The 13,215-nt window shown below is 37.7% G+C and overlaps 1 protein-coding gene across 2 annotated transcripts in view; it reads right to left on the reverse strand.

Annotated features, from left to right (window-relative positions):
• The window catches only part of LOC122799721 (protein bicaudal C homolog 1-like), a 1,306,264-nt gene that overhangs the window by 541,612 nt on the left and 751,437 nt on the right, over positions 1 to 13,215 (reverse strand). For both annotated transcript variants that reach the window (XM_044068975.1, XM_044068974.1), the window contains exon 10: positions 686 to 860. In XM_044068975.1, coding sequence (XP_043924910.1) covers positions 686 to 860 — 175 coding nt within the window. The remainder of the gene's footprint in view (positions 1 to 685; positions 861 to 13,215) is intronic.

Consider the following 13,215-nt stretch of genomic DNA (forward strand, 5'->3'; position numbering starts at 1 on the left):
GGGGTACAAAGTCCCCAAAAATAGGGAGAAATTTTAAATATTGCTCTTATAAAATCTAGAAAATTGCTAGAATAAAAGGAGTTGTGTTAACAAGCATTTTCTGAAGGATATGAAGTTTGAAGCTCAATTATTTAGTGACTTCAATACTCAGTGACTTGTCAGAAAACTTCAAAGTTTATGATGAACAGACCAAAAATATGAAGCAAAAATCTGGGCAAACTGTAAAACTCTGGACAGATGAGTGGTATGATAATAAACCTATAGACATGTTTTACCATAAATAAACTAGTAAAATTTACAAATACAATTTTTTTTCAGTAGAGAATTCAGATAACAACTACCTACGTGCATTACAAAGAATACCGTACTGTATGTAATACTCGTACTGGTAATACTTGTTATGATAAATTATAAGCTAATAAGCTACATACTTTTAAAGTGCTTATACATTGAAACTAAAAATCAGTAAAAAATTTCAGTCTGTTTTTAGGCTAAAGTTTCATCAGCAATGAATAATGCTACATAGCCATACATAAGCAGTGCCATTGAGAATTTAACACTTAACCGAAAGCCATTGTTTATGTAGATGTTCCCTTGACTACAACAGATTCTGTTTTCCTAATTTGTGCTTGACATCCCACAATAATACCATATCTACATACAAAAATGCATAAATTCTTGTTACCTGGTTCAGTATGGGCCAGCTGCTGCAGGTAGGCAGTTATCCAGTGATTTGAAATTCCATTTAATGGCACTATCCCTGGTGTTGGTCCGAGGGCACTACATTCCAAGCCAAGAAGGAGTTTCCTTGCTTCATATATCTGAAGAACATTTCTTTCCAGCCCTTTTACAATAACAGACTGTGAAAAAAATTACATCAAAAAATGTAATGAAATCTACATTGTAAAGAAGCATTTCTTTACCTGCTTAATGCTTGTAGTGAAAAATAGTGAAAACTAAACTATAAAGTAGCATTTATTTTTTTAACGTTTGATAACCAGCTGGGTGGGGCCATCTTAAGATGACATTTTCAGACCAAGCTGAGCCTTGGGTAAACTGCAAGATACAATGAGATCAGCGAGCAGGACACATAGCTGACAATGCTTAGTAAGGGTGTAAAACACTGCACTGAGTATAGACCCAGCACAACTCAGTAGAAATAATTACATAAGATATAACATGCTTTCACAAAATCCACGACAGATGGTAACAGAATACTACATAAGCAGCACGGAAGATACTACAGATGTTTTAACCTTCATTCTAGAAAAGGCAAAAAAGCTAGTGTGGTAGCGTGCATGTGGAAATCGTTTGAGAAGACAATAATGAGAACATTGCACTATTGCTAGATCAGATGCAGTATGTTGAACCTGGTTGATTTGGTATAATATCATTTTTGTTTTCAGCAATTACATTTGTTATGCATTTTGTGCCACACTGCATTATGACTCACTAATCATGTCCACTACCTGCAAACCAACAGCACTCCCATGACTGATCTCTCCATTTGTTGCCCTATTAGCAGTGAGAGCTGCTCTGGAGGCTATCATTCATGCAGCCATCATGTTTTCTTCTTATTTTAAGCTTAACCCCCTTCCCCAGTGGCTGATGTTCTCACACTCATACATAAGGACTTGCTCTGCCTTCATGTGTGGAATGTTCCTGCACAACCTATATGGGCTACTGCATAAAAACAACTTGGCATATTTTGCAAAATGACCATCTTTCTCTCTGGTAAGTTCTGGTCATGTAGCAGGCTGGGCTTCCTCCCTACTCCCATGATGGGTAAACCAGTGTTGGACACTCACATCCACCGTCCCACTTTCCAGCTCATCCAGTATGCCAGAGTCCCCATGTCCCTATCCACTAATAAGTCTTGGCTTTTCTGGGATGCACTCAGGGCTTCATCAATCTACTTTATGAAACTGGGGCTACAACATTTCAGTTTTGGATTAAAAATAATTTCCTAAATGATAACAGCTATGTTTGCACCATTACAGTTTTATTCTGTAATATGTAACAAATTATACCAGAAACCAGAGCATAATTTAAAGCATCTATTTGTTGTCAGCTTACATATTACAATGGCGTGGCCAAAAAGGTATGCACTTCCACATGCACAAATGCACTGTAGCATTTCATGTGGTACTTCCACGTGCACAAATGCACAGCAGCATTTCACATGGTACTTCCATGTGCACAAATGCACAGCAACATTTCATATGGTGGGGTATTTTTCTTTCCAACTTATTGGTCTAGCTGGGGCAGAACACTTACACATCACAGGTACAACACATAGACATTTACTAATGTCCAGTTATATAGTATGCTAGCCTTTACCATTATTACTGAATGACTTATGCATTACAAAGGTGTGGCCAGAGAATGCACATTTCTACATAAACATGCACAAATGTGCAATAGTGCTGCACTAAATATGATAAACTTTAATTTTAATTGTCTAATTGGAGTAGGGAGATCCTTATATATCACTGGTACACCTGTTTACAATCACTTAAACTTTTATTAATGCCAATACACATATCATGCTAGTCTTTAATATGATTGTTGAATGGCTTACATATAACAATGGCATTGACAGAGGGCATGTCATTCCACATGGACATGAGCAATGGGAGTTGACATGATTCAATTCAAATTTTGCAAAAACGTCTGAAAAAATCTATCTGCAAACCTAACTACAGTGCACATAAGCACATAATAGAGCACTAATCCACAGACTCAACAACCACTGATACTTTTCTGATAGTATGTTCTTGTGTACTCCACATCTGTTTGACTTAAAGCTATACTCTCTTTAGTTCCAGTCACTAACTCATTCCAGAGCCATGTGGCCTACCTAGCCATCACTTTTCACTCTCATCTATTGCTTTGTTTAAGCTGACAGCATACTCTTTCATGGGTCTAGTTGAAAGTATTAAAAATAATAAAGACTTTCTTACAGTTTCTAATAGCAGGTGATTATATAATGGGAGCACAGACAAAATGGTTTCAAATGTCTTCAGGTGATGCAAATATTTTGTTTGTCAACAAGAATCCAACAAATAATCATGGCGAAAAACAGACAGATGGCAGAATGAGAAAATGATGCCGGCCGTGCTTTCAGACTTTGTCTTCTACAAGCACCTTATATTCTCTGGGCTTCTTGCACAGAGAGGGATGACTCACTCTAAGATATTCAGTACCTTTCTTCCTCCTCATATCCTTATAGACTGGACTTAAGAATTAAGTGTTATTGCGCTCACAAATCATGACATTAGTATTCTAACTACTTTTATAATGTTCACTAAAACAGCAGGTGTCTAAAATAATCATATTCACTGTTTTTTTAATTAAATACGTCAAAGTTAGTTTTTCTACAAATGGCACTCCTTTATCCTCCTGGTATATTCTGTGTTTATACCTTTATTACATTTGGCACCACAAACTGCTCAGACATCACCTCCAGATTCTCAGTCTGTTTTCCCTTGAAGTTTATGATCTTTGCTTATTAAACTGCTCCTACTGTTAGACACAAACTACACTCCAAACTTCAGTCTTAACTTCAACTGCTAGCACCTATCAAAAGGTCAAATTATTCTAAGCACAACTTTGATGCAAATACTGAAGCATCATGTATGTGGATCTGATCAGAACGCCTCACCTGGAAATTAGACTGTTCAATTAAATCATGATATCTCCCCTCACCTGGAAATTATATTGTTCAGTTACATCATAATATCTGGCCATTTTCCCAGGTAGACCACCTGTGAGGCTCCTGGTCTCCATCAGATATCACAAAGGCAGCAGCTTCATCTGAACCCTCCTCTTGGTTTAGGAGAGCTGGATGCTATCTGCTTTGTCCTGTTCTCCTGTGGCAGACTCTACACTGATCGCAACAGACTGAAACAAGTGTCCCCCCGCATCCACTAAGTGACGGTCAATCTCTTCATACCTCCTAAACTCATATTTACCAACTACATAGACACACAACATTGGAGAAGAAAGAAAGAAACTTCTCAAAGAGCACACAGTTGACCCAAATATCCACTTGTTTCACTCTAACACAATTGAGACAGACGGCACAAAAGCTGGCTTGGAATTTCTACACTGTTCTTGTTGCCATGGAGCTTTTGTTGAATTTAGTAGTTTTATTTCTTTTTTTTTAATCTAATATTCTGCCATGTTGTCATGCTACAGTTCTGACAGTGAACTTATCCATAGTCAGTGGCTAATACGGGTGTGTGTGTGTCTACACCCATATACACACACACACACACACACACACACACACACACACACACACACACACACACACACACACACACACACACACACACACGCACACTTGCTTTCAAAAGACAATTTAATATATGCAACTTATGAGTCCTTAGAATCATGTTTAACTCTCACACTGTCCATTTCTTTTGGGAAAGTTCTTGGTCCACACAACTGTATTTGGAGACACAGACTGAGGAGTCTCCCTCTGCAACTATTATCTTGGTCATTATGGCTACATCTTATCAATAAAGCTCCATGTTTTGACATTTCTTAAATTAAATGCTGCAGCATATTCTTGCAAATGTAAATGTGTATGTGTGTGCGTATATGTGTGTGTGTGTATGTGTGTGTGTGTGTGTGTGTGTGTGTGTGTGTGTGTGTGTGTGTGTGTGTGTGTGTTTGTGTGTATATATATATATATATATATATATATATATATATATATATATAGACTATTCACTGAAAGCACATTTCACTGAAACACATTTGACTGCGCACAATTCACTGAAAACACAATTCACTGAAACACATTTCACTGAAAGTTATATATGGCCTTTTATTTTATTTTATTTATTTTACATTTGTTGACTGGGATAGTCCGACTGGATACATGTCCATTTTCAGCGGAGGACCGGGGAGAAAAGCTCCAACATAGTCACAGAGACAAATAGTTACATATTAGTGTTTAAGATAGAAAAGAATAAGAAGAATAAAAAGCAATTTACATACTACATACTACACTTGCTACCTTGTTCTAACAGACACAACTAGAATAAAAAGCAATTTACATACTACATACTACACTTGCTACCTTGTTCTAACAGACACAAACTAGAATAAAAAGCAATTTACATACTACATACTACACTTGCTACCTTGTTCTAACAGACACAACTAGAATAAAAAGCAATTTACATACTACATACTACATACTACACTTGCTACCTTGTTCTAACAGACACAACTAGAATAAAAAGCAATTTACATACTACATACTACACATGCTAGCTTGTTCTAACAGACACAGCTTACGACAGTTCAATATACAGATCTTTAAAAAGATGCTAGTGAATTTATTAAGACAGTTTATAGATTATAGTTTGGCTAATGTACAGTGAACATACTTTTTGATTACATTTCCCCACTCTAGGTTGTCCTTTTGGGTTTAGAATTACTTGAGAAGTAGTATGGCCTTGGTTTAATGAAGAGGAGCTAGTCTGGATTTGAGTATGGACATAGCCAATGCGACTTAAAATGGAGTTTTGTTGGGGAGGGAGTTCCATAGCTTTCCAGTGGTATTGGCGAACAGAGCATCGCCACCCATATTGTTGGATTTGAGTGTTTGGACAAGGAGTCTGTTTGATGAGCGAAGGCAACTTAGACTGGTGTAAGGAATTATTATATTTTTCAGTGCAGGGGTGTTATCAGGTTGTTTAAGAATTTTAAAAGCTTCTATGAGTTGGTTCATCTTGAGAAGATTAGGGAGTTCTATCCAGTCAAGTTGTTTCAAGTTAAAGCAGTGGTGTGTTCTATAGGGCAATCCGGTTACAAATCTGGCAATATGATTATAACAACCTGAAAGTTTGTTCAGGTCAGATTTGTTAAGGTTAGAAAGCACGGGAGAGGCATATAGAAAGGTAGAGAGAAGGTGTGAGTGGGCAGTGGCCACTTTGGCCAGAGGGGTTAGGAAGTTCTTTATCCTGTATAAGGACCCAAGTTTCTTGTTTACGGACTTAATGGTTTGGTTGATATGCATATCAAATCTAAGTTTGTTGTCAATGATAACTCCTAGTAGCTTTGTGTAGGAATCTGGTGAGATGATGGTACCATTATTGGATTGTATAGTAAGATGTGTGGGAGGGGATGTATTTGTTGGATAGAAGAGAAGTAGTTTGGTTTTGTTTGGGTTTAAGATCAGATGATGATCTGAGAGCCAGTTTTCGACTGTAGTAAAACAGAGCTGGGTGGCAGCTTGTAGGTTTGGTAGAGAGTCATCGGAACATATTAGAGTTGAGTCATCTGCATACTGAATACAGGTGGCTTCGGGGATGACTGAATGGAGGTCATTTATAAAGACTGAGAAAAGAAGAGGTCCTAATATGGAGCCTTGAGGAACTCCTATGGTATTTGGTAGCAGGTGATAGAGCTTATTTTGCCACAGAACTGCTTGTTGTCTACCCGAGAGGTAGGCATGAAACCATTTAAGGGCTGTATTGTCTAGGTACAGGGTTTTCAGAGTGTGGAGAAGTAGCCGGTGGTTCACCATGTCAAAGGCTTTCGACAGGTCCAGAAAGAGAGCTGAGGATATTTTTTTGTTATTCCGGTTTTGGTTAATTTTATCGGTAAAAGAGAGGAGGGTGGTGGTCGTGCTGTGATGAGGTCTGAATCCATGTTGAGAGTTGGTCATTAGTTTATTCTGGGTGAGATAGTGCATAAGTTGTTTGTGGACACACCTTTCCATGATTTTGGCAAGTGGTGACAGTATGGCTATTGGCCTATAGTTCGATAGTTCTGTGGATGAGCTACCTTTATGGAGTGGAATGACATAGGATATTTTCCATATTGAGGGGATTGTGGCCTCAGTTATGGTTCTATTGATTAGGATCGAGATAGGATAGGCTACGGCATCTGCAGCTATTTGCAGATATTCAGCTGGGAGTAGATCTGCAGAAAGGGTAGTTGGTTTTAGCTTCTTCAGTAGGGATCTGATGTAGGATGTAGAGATAGGCTGAAGGTTAAAGGATGGTAGTGACTTGGGTACAGAATTTTTTAGTGTAGAGGAGGGGGGAGGTAGTTGGTTGGCTAAGGACTGAATAGTCTCGGTAAAGAAAGTATTGAAGGTATTTGCTACTTCTTCTGGGCTTTTACCACTTAGTGTCCCAGGGGTAGGAGTGGAGGATTTGCCTGGATGGAGAAGGTTGTTTAAACCTGCCCAGAACTTCAGGGGGTTGTTTTGGTGTTTATGTTGCAGATGGCAGAAGTAGTTTTTTTTGTCAAGGGAGATGGCTTTTTTAGTCTCACTTCTCAGTTGTTGGAATTTAATGCGATCTAGGGGTAACTTGGTAGTGCGCCATTTGTTCCATGCCTTATCTCTAAGTGTTATTTTGGATTTGGACCTTTTCCCCACTGTAGTGCAACTCTGGAGTTAGAATATATAGTAAGGGGGTGTGGGGGGCACCCCCCACATTGGAGGGTGGGGGCGTAGCCCCCCACCTATTTTTAATATTTTGAACTATACACATGGATACTTGCAATTTCAATAAATTACTCTTTTCTAAACTTAATATATATCCAAACTATGTGGGGGGCTATGCCCGCACACCCTACAATGTGAGGGGTGGTGCCCCCCATACCCCCCTTACTATATATACTAACTCCAGGGTCACACTACAGTGGGGAAAAGGCCATATATAACTTTCAGTGAAATGTGTTTCCGTGAGGTGAGTTTTCAGTGAATTGAGCTTTCAGTAATTTGTGCACAGTCAAATGTGTTTCAGTGAAATGTGCTTTCATTGAATAGTCCTAGACCCATATATATATATATATATATATATATATATATATATATATATATATATATATACCCACACACACACACACACACACACACATATATCATTTTTAGCATTAGCAACTTGGTGGTTAAGCCTTGGTTGTAGATGACTGTCACTATTGAAATGACACCCTGATCCCATGTGCAAAAGTGAGAAAAGGGGTTGTGGATGGATGTACAGATGGGTTTGGTTTTGGTATTTTCTTTTTAACTGTACATATGTTTTGTTCATTTCTTATGTGATCTTATTCATATGTGCCTGCAAATGGTCCACTGAGTTCAGTGTACCACCCGGTAAACAAATATATATATAAATAAATAAATTCTAGTTCTCTCATTTTCTTATTTTCATCTGAGTGCACTGACTGAAGAAATTCTCACTGCACTTCTTTGATTCTTTGAACTTTAATTTGTTTGTCTTAGACAAACATCTGTAATATTTTCCATATTTCCCTGCAAAAAACAAGGGACCTTGTTTTGGCTTCTTGTTCAACAATTTCAACTTCAGGCTGCAAACCTTCTTATGGCTTTTGAATTCTTGCTTTTGGTCTAGCCTGGAAAACTGGTAGTCATCTTCCGCAGTTTTTATAATAGTATTTTTATCTCTACTGATTTCTTTCTGGCATTTCCTTTAATTTGTATTGATTCTGAGGCATCAATAATGCAGATAAAGTAAGTGATTTGCTTTGGAGCCTTCTGCCAATTAACAATTGAGCTGGCAAGAGATCACAACCATGCAAAGGAATATTTCTATATTCTAAAAGTGAGAGACAACAATCATCATAGCTATTGCTACTGCTGCTTCTCATGAGATTCTTCAGTGTTTGGATAGCTCCTTCTACTTCCCATTAGGTTGTGGGTAGTTTGGACTATTACATGTCTGAATTCCCACCATGCATAAATCTGATGAATTCTTACTTTTGTACTATGGACTATCAACAGACATGAGAACATCAGGTATCTCCTGTCTCAAGAATACCAACTTAAGGACTTCCAGTGCGGCACTTTTTGTGTATACAGCAGACTCCTAGATGGCCAGCTAGGGGACTGATTAATATACGTGAAAAGCTGTCAAGTGAGAAAGAAAATCCCCAATTTAGTAACAAGGATCTGCTTATGAAGCTCAAGAAAATTTCACAGAGAAGCAAATTGGAAAGGAGACCGACAAAAGACATGAAAAAAATCTGTATTAAGGCCTGATACCCAAGTAACATATCAAATCAGTAGAAAACCACATCAGGAATGGCAGTCACCGATGAATTACTGCCACAATCTATGGAGAAAATATAAACCAGATGCAAACAGAAATTTTCAAAATGAGCGAACTTTGGCCAACTATATCGATACAAGCATGAATGTAAAAGAAGTAGAAGATACTCATTTTAAGCACTCTGATGACATTACTGAACTACAAGAAATAGGAACAGCTCTTAAAGAAATGAAGGCAGAACAGGGGGCAAAGCAGGAAAGCATAGAAAAGAGATTAGTTAAGGAAAAAGGTAGATCAAGAAGGGAAACCTTCACTTTACAGACATCCCAGAACTAACTTAGGGAAAGAACTAATCTCTCTTCCATGATTTCCTGCTTTGCTCCCCCTGTTCTGTGTTCATTTCTTTATGAGCTGTTCCTAGTTCGAGTTTTTAGCACATTGTCGAATGCACTAAACATCGAAAACGTCTTTGTCGAATCCTATTTGTCGAATCTTCATCCGTCGGACAATCATTTCAATGAAACTTTTTCCCACGGTAAGTAGCAAGTTGGCAAACCTACTGACCGCAACAAAAAACAGCATTATTTAAAACCATCCTGGTGGGGGGGCTGCACCCCCACAACTAAATATACCAACTTCGAGATCGCACTACAGTGTGGAAAAGGGCAACTTCCTGATAATAGCCCACTGGTTACTTACCATGGGAAAAAGTTCACTGAAGTGATCGTTCGATGGATGAAGACTTTAACAAATAGGGTTCAACGAAAAGGTGTTCGATGTTTAGTATGTTCGACAATATGATATAGACCCCCTATTTCTTGTACTTCAGTAATCTCATCGGAGTGCTTAGAATGGATATCTTCTACTTCTTTTACATTCATGTTATTTGCATCCATACAGTTGGCCAATGTTCCGCTCATTTTTTAAAATTTCTGGTTTATATTTTCCTCCATAGATGGTGGCATTAACTCATCAGTGTCTGACATTCCTGATGTGGACTTGCAGGGAAATGCCTTTGTGCTTCAAACTTCTGTATTCGGTACTATTCAGAATCTTTTTCCCTTGGGTCTTAAGACATTCACAGATGTAACACAAACCCTGGAAAATCTAGAGCAAATATGATGAGAAATGGGAACGAAGATTATACTGGTCAGCATCCATCCTTGGTGAAAGGGAAACCAGCTAAATCATTCCATATGTTTCAAAGAAAGATGCAGGATAAACTGAAGGGAATGAAGGAAATTAATTTGATTAGAGCTTCTATTGGAAGATATTGAGTGAAATAATTCTACATAGAGTGCTTGTCTGTGCTCATCAGCTCTGGGCTGTGGCTATACATTTTACAATGTGACTATAATATATTAAGTAAATAAAAATAAGAAGACTGAATGACTGGCTAATGCATTCTGAGAAAAATGAACTCAATGGATGCTACAGCGAAAGGTAATAAGCATTCACACTGGACAAAGAATATACAAATTGTTGCAAACACTTACGAGGCAACTACACATAGTTTAAACTATCAAATGTCTCTACCACCTCTATCTCCGTCACTCATTATTGTTTTTTTTTTCGGTAATTAGTAATTGGCCTCCTGAGTCAACTTCACAAGGTGTAGCTACAGCAGGATGGGAGGGAACATTAAGCAAGGTGAGACCTAAAAGATAGGTGAGCTGTTACTAAGGAAAATCATGCTGTTTGGATAGGGAAGGAAACCATGAGACTACATGAGTCTAAGTGAGAGAGAGAGAGAGAGAGAGAGAGAGAGAGAGAGAAAGGAAGGTGAAATCTGGTCTAATAGTCAGATAAGCATGAACCTGCAGACTACATAACAGAAATGGAAGGTTTAAATAAAGTTCTTAATAAGAAGGACAAGAAACATTGGTTAAAATAGGCGTGGGGGCAGAAACTAAGAGGAGAAAGCCAAATTGCTTTGCTTAAAACTTCAGGAAGACGATATACACTAAAAAAGCACATGATGGGCAGAGCTTAGATGCAAAATGGCACAGGACATAACAGCTCAAGGAGTAATGACATCATACAGGTCGGAAGAGGAGGATGAAGCAGCTTAAAGAGCATGTGCTTGGTAAGCAAAAAAGCTGAAAAAAGGGCCTTCAGTTTTGCATAATTTGCTAGTAAATTTGTTTGTAAATAGCACACATGACATAATTGTTGATTTTTACAAATTCTGTATTAGCTCAGTGAACAGGAGGGGAGAGGTCACAAGGAATAAAACAAAGGTTTGCATGTATTACGAAAACATGCTGTTAAAATGGTAGAGGACTACCAAAGGCAGTAGATTATCAATCAAGGTCAGTGCAAAAGAGAGATTCCTGTTAAACTAAAATAATGGCACAGACTGAGCTGCTAACCTGAAGTGTCAATGGGCTGCAAGAGAGGGACAAGTCAGAAAAGGTCCTGACTTACAATTTTAAAAGCAATGTACAAGTAATAATACTGCAAGAAATGCATTTACACCAACAAGAATTAAAGAAAATAGTACTCTGTCTCCATTTAAACTGTTGTTAGCATGATTATTAGCTTGAATAAAAAGCTGCAAGAATGATATGAAACATAAAGGGTTAATTTAGAAATAGTATAAAATGCTGGAAAATAAGATGTAGTAAGCGTGCTGGCATAGCTTAGATATTTATTTATTTTATATTTGTTAACGGGGAAAGTCTGACTTGAAAAAAAAACATTTTTCAGCGGAGGCCCGGGAAGAAAGTCTCCAGATGCATGTCTTTGTACTGCCATCCATGTAAAGGAGTATGTTATTTAGAAACAAAGTCTGTAAAAAATAACTTCATGGATGCCAGCTGGATGGACATCAACAAAGTAAAGAGATGTAATGTCAAGTTTCAGATAGTGCTGGAACACCACATTTCAGATAATGCAAGACTGAGTTTCCATCGATCATCAAACTACAAAGAACCAAGGACAAGGGAATAAAAGAAAACTGTTATATAAAGAAAGAACTGTTATACATCAGGCTCTGAGAAAATATATCAGACTTTTTGGTATAAATATGAGTGTAATAGTAAACAAGCTTTGGGAATTTGCCATAGAGAACTGATAGCATCTGTGTTGCATGCTTGTAGATCTGAAAGGAAAATGTAATAGAAAGCGTATTAACTGAAGCAGTTGTCTCCGTGTATTTATTGTACTTAGTACAATACAGTAATAAGACTATTTGGTCACAATAAATAGTTATGCATGCGTACAAATGCAAGTAACAGCAAGAAACCGACAGAAGGCACTATATAATTTTTCAATGGCGAGCCACAGTTGATGGACCGAATGGTCTCTTATTGTGACAACTACAGCTTATTTTTTATTTTATTCAGTTAGTATGTTCCGTTCCAGTACAAACATTTGCCTCCTTCTTCTGCACAGTCTCCAGTAGCAGAACAGTGCATCTCTGCAAGTTCCACAGGTCCTGTACATTCACACAGCTGAATCTGCCAGCTGTGTTTAATCACCTTTTGGGAAAATCAACGAGAGACTTTCTACATTTTCTCGATGGAAGATTTGGCCATCTTCCACACAGAAACTGGCAATTCTCTTTTTGTTTCTCATTCTACACCATGGATGCCATAAACAAAAGAACTGTGAAATGTGACACTACCTTTCAGGTAGACAGCAATAATAGTCCAGCACATGTATTGTCAAGATTTAAAGATTGGTATGAACAGAACTGTAGCACATGCAGTACTTTATTAGGTAATGTTCATGTCAATGCTTTATATAAATGCATTGCGTTTGACTGGTATCTTAAACCGCAACATCAATTGTATGACAGTAAACGTTTATTGTGCAAGTTATATGAAACTGCTTTCTGTGTGCAATGTCATAAAAGTAATGGTAAACAACCCGACACATTATGTCCTGTCACATGTAAAATATTAATTTCAGAGTTACAATATCAGTCAAGTCAGTTATTTACAGAATCTCCTGTACATCTTGCTACACAAAAGTGGCATAAAACCACTGCACATTACAAAACAGATAAGAACAGAGACGAGGATCATGGTGAAGTGAAAAAAATATTTAATAAACTTCAACTTCTAAGACACAGTCAGAGTGAGTTCAAAAAGTTGCAAACACTTTTTCAGAAGTGCATAATAGCTTTAAAGTCAGCAGAACAGAATACTGACAAATATAATCTGAT

Source organism: Protopterus annectens, chromosome 4.part0, assembly GCF_019279795.1.
Source record: "Protopterus annectens isolate FY-2018-M chromosome 4.part0, PAN1.0, whole genome shotgun sequence".
Taxonomy (NCBI): domain Eukaryota; kingdom Metazoa; phylum Chordata; order Ceratodontiformes; family Protopteridae; genus Protopterus; species Protopterus annectens.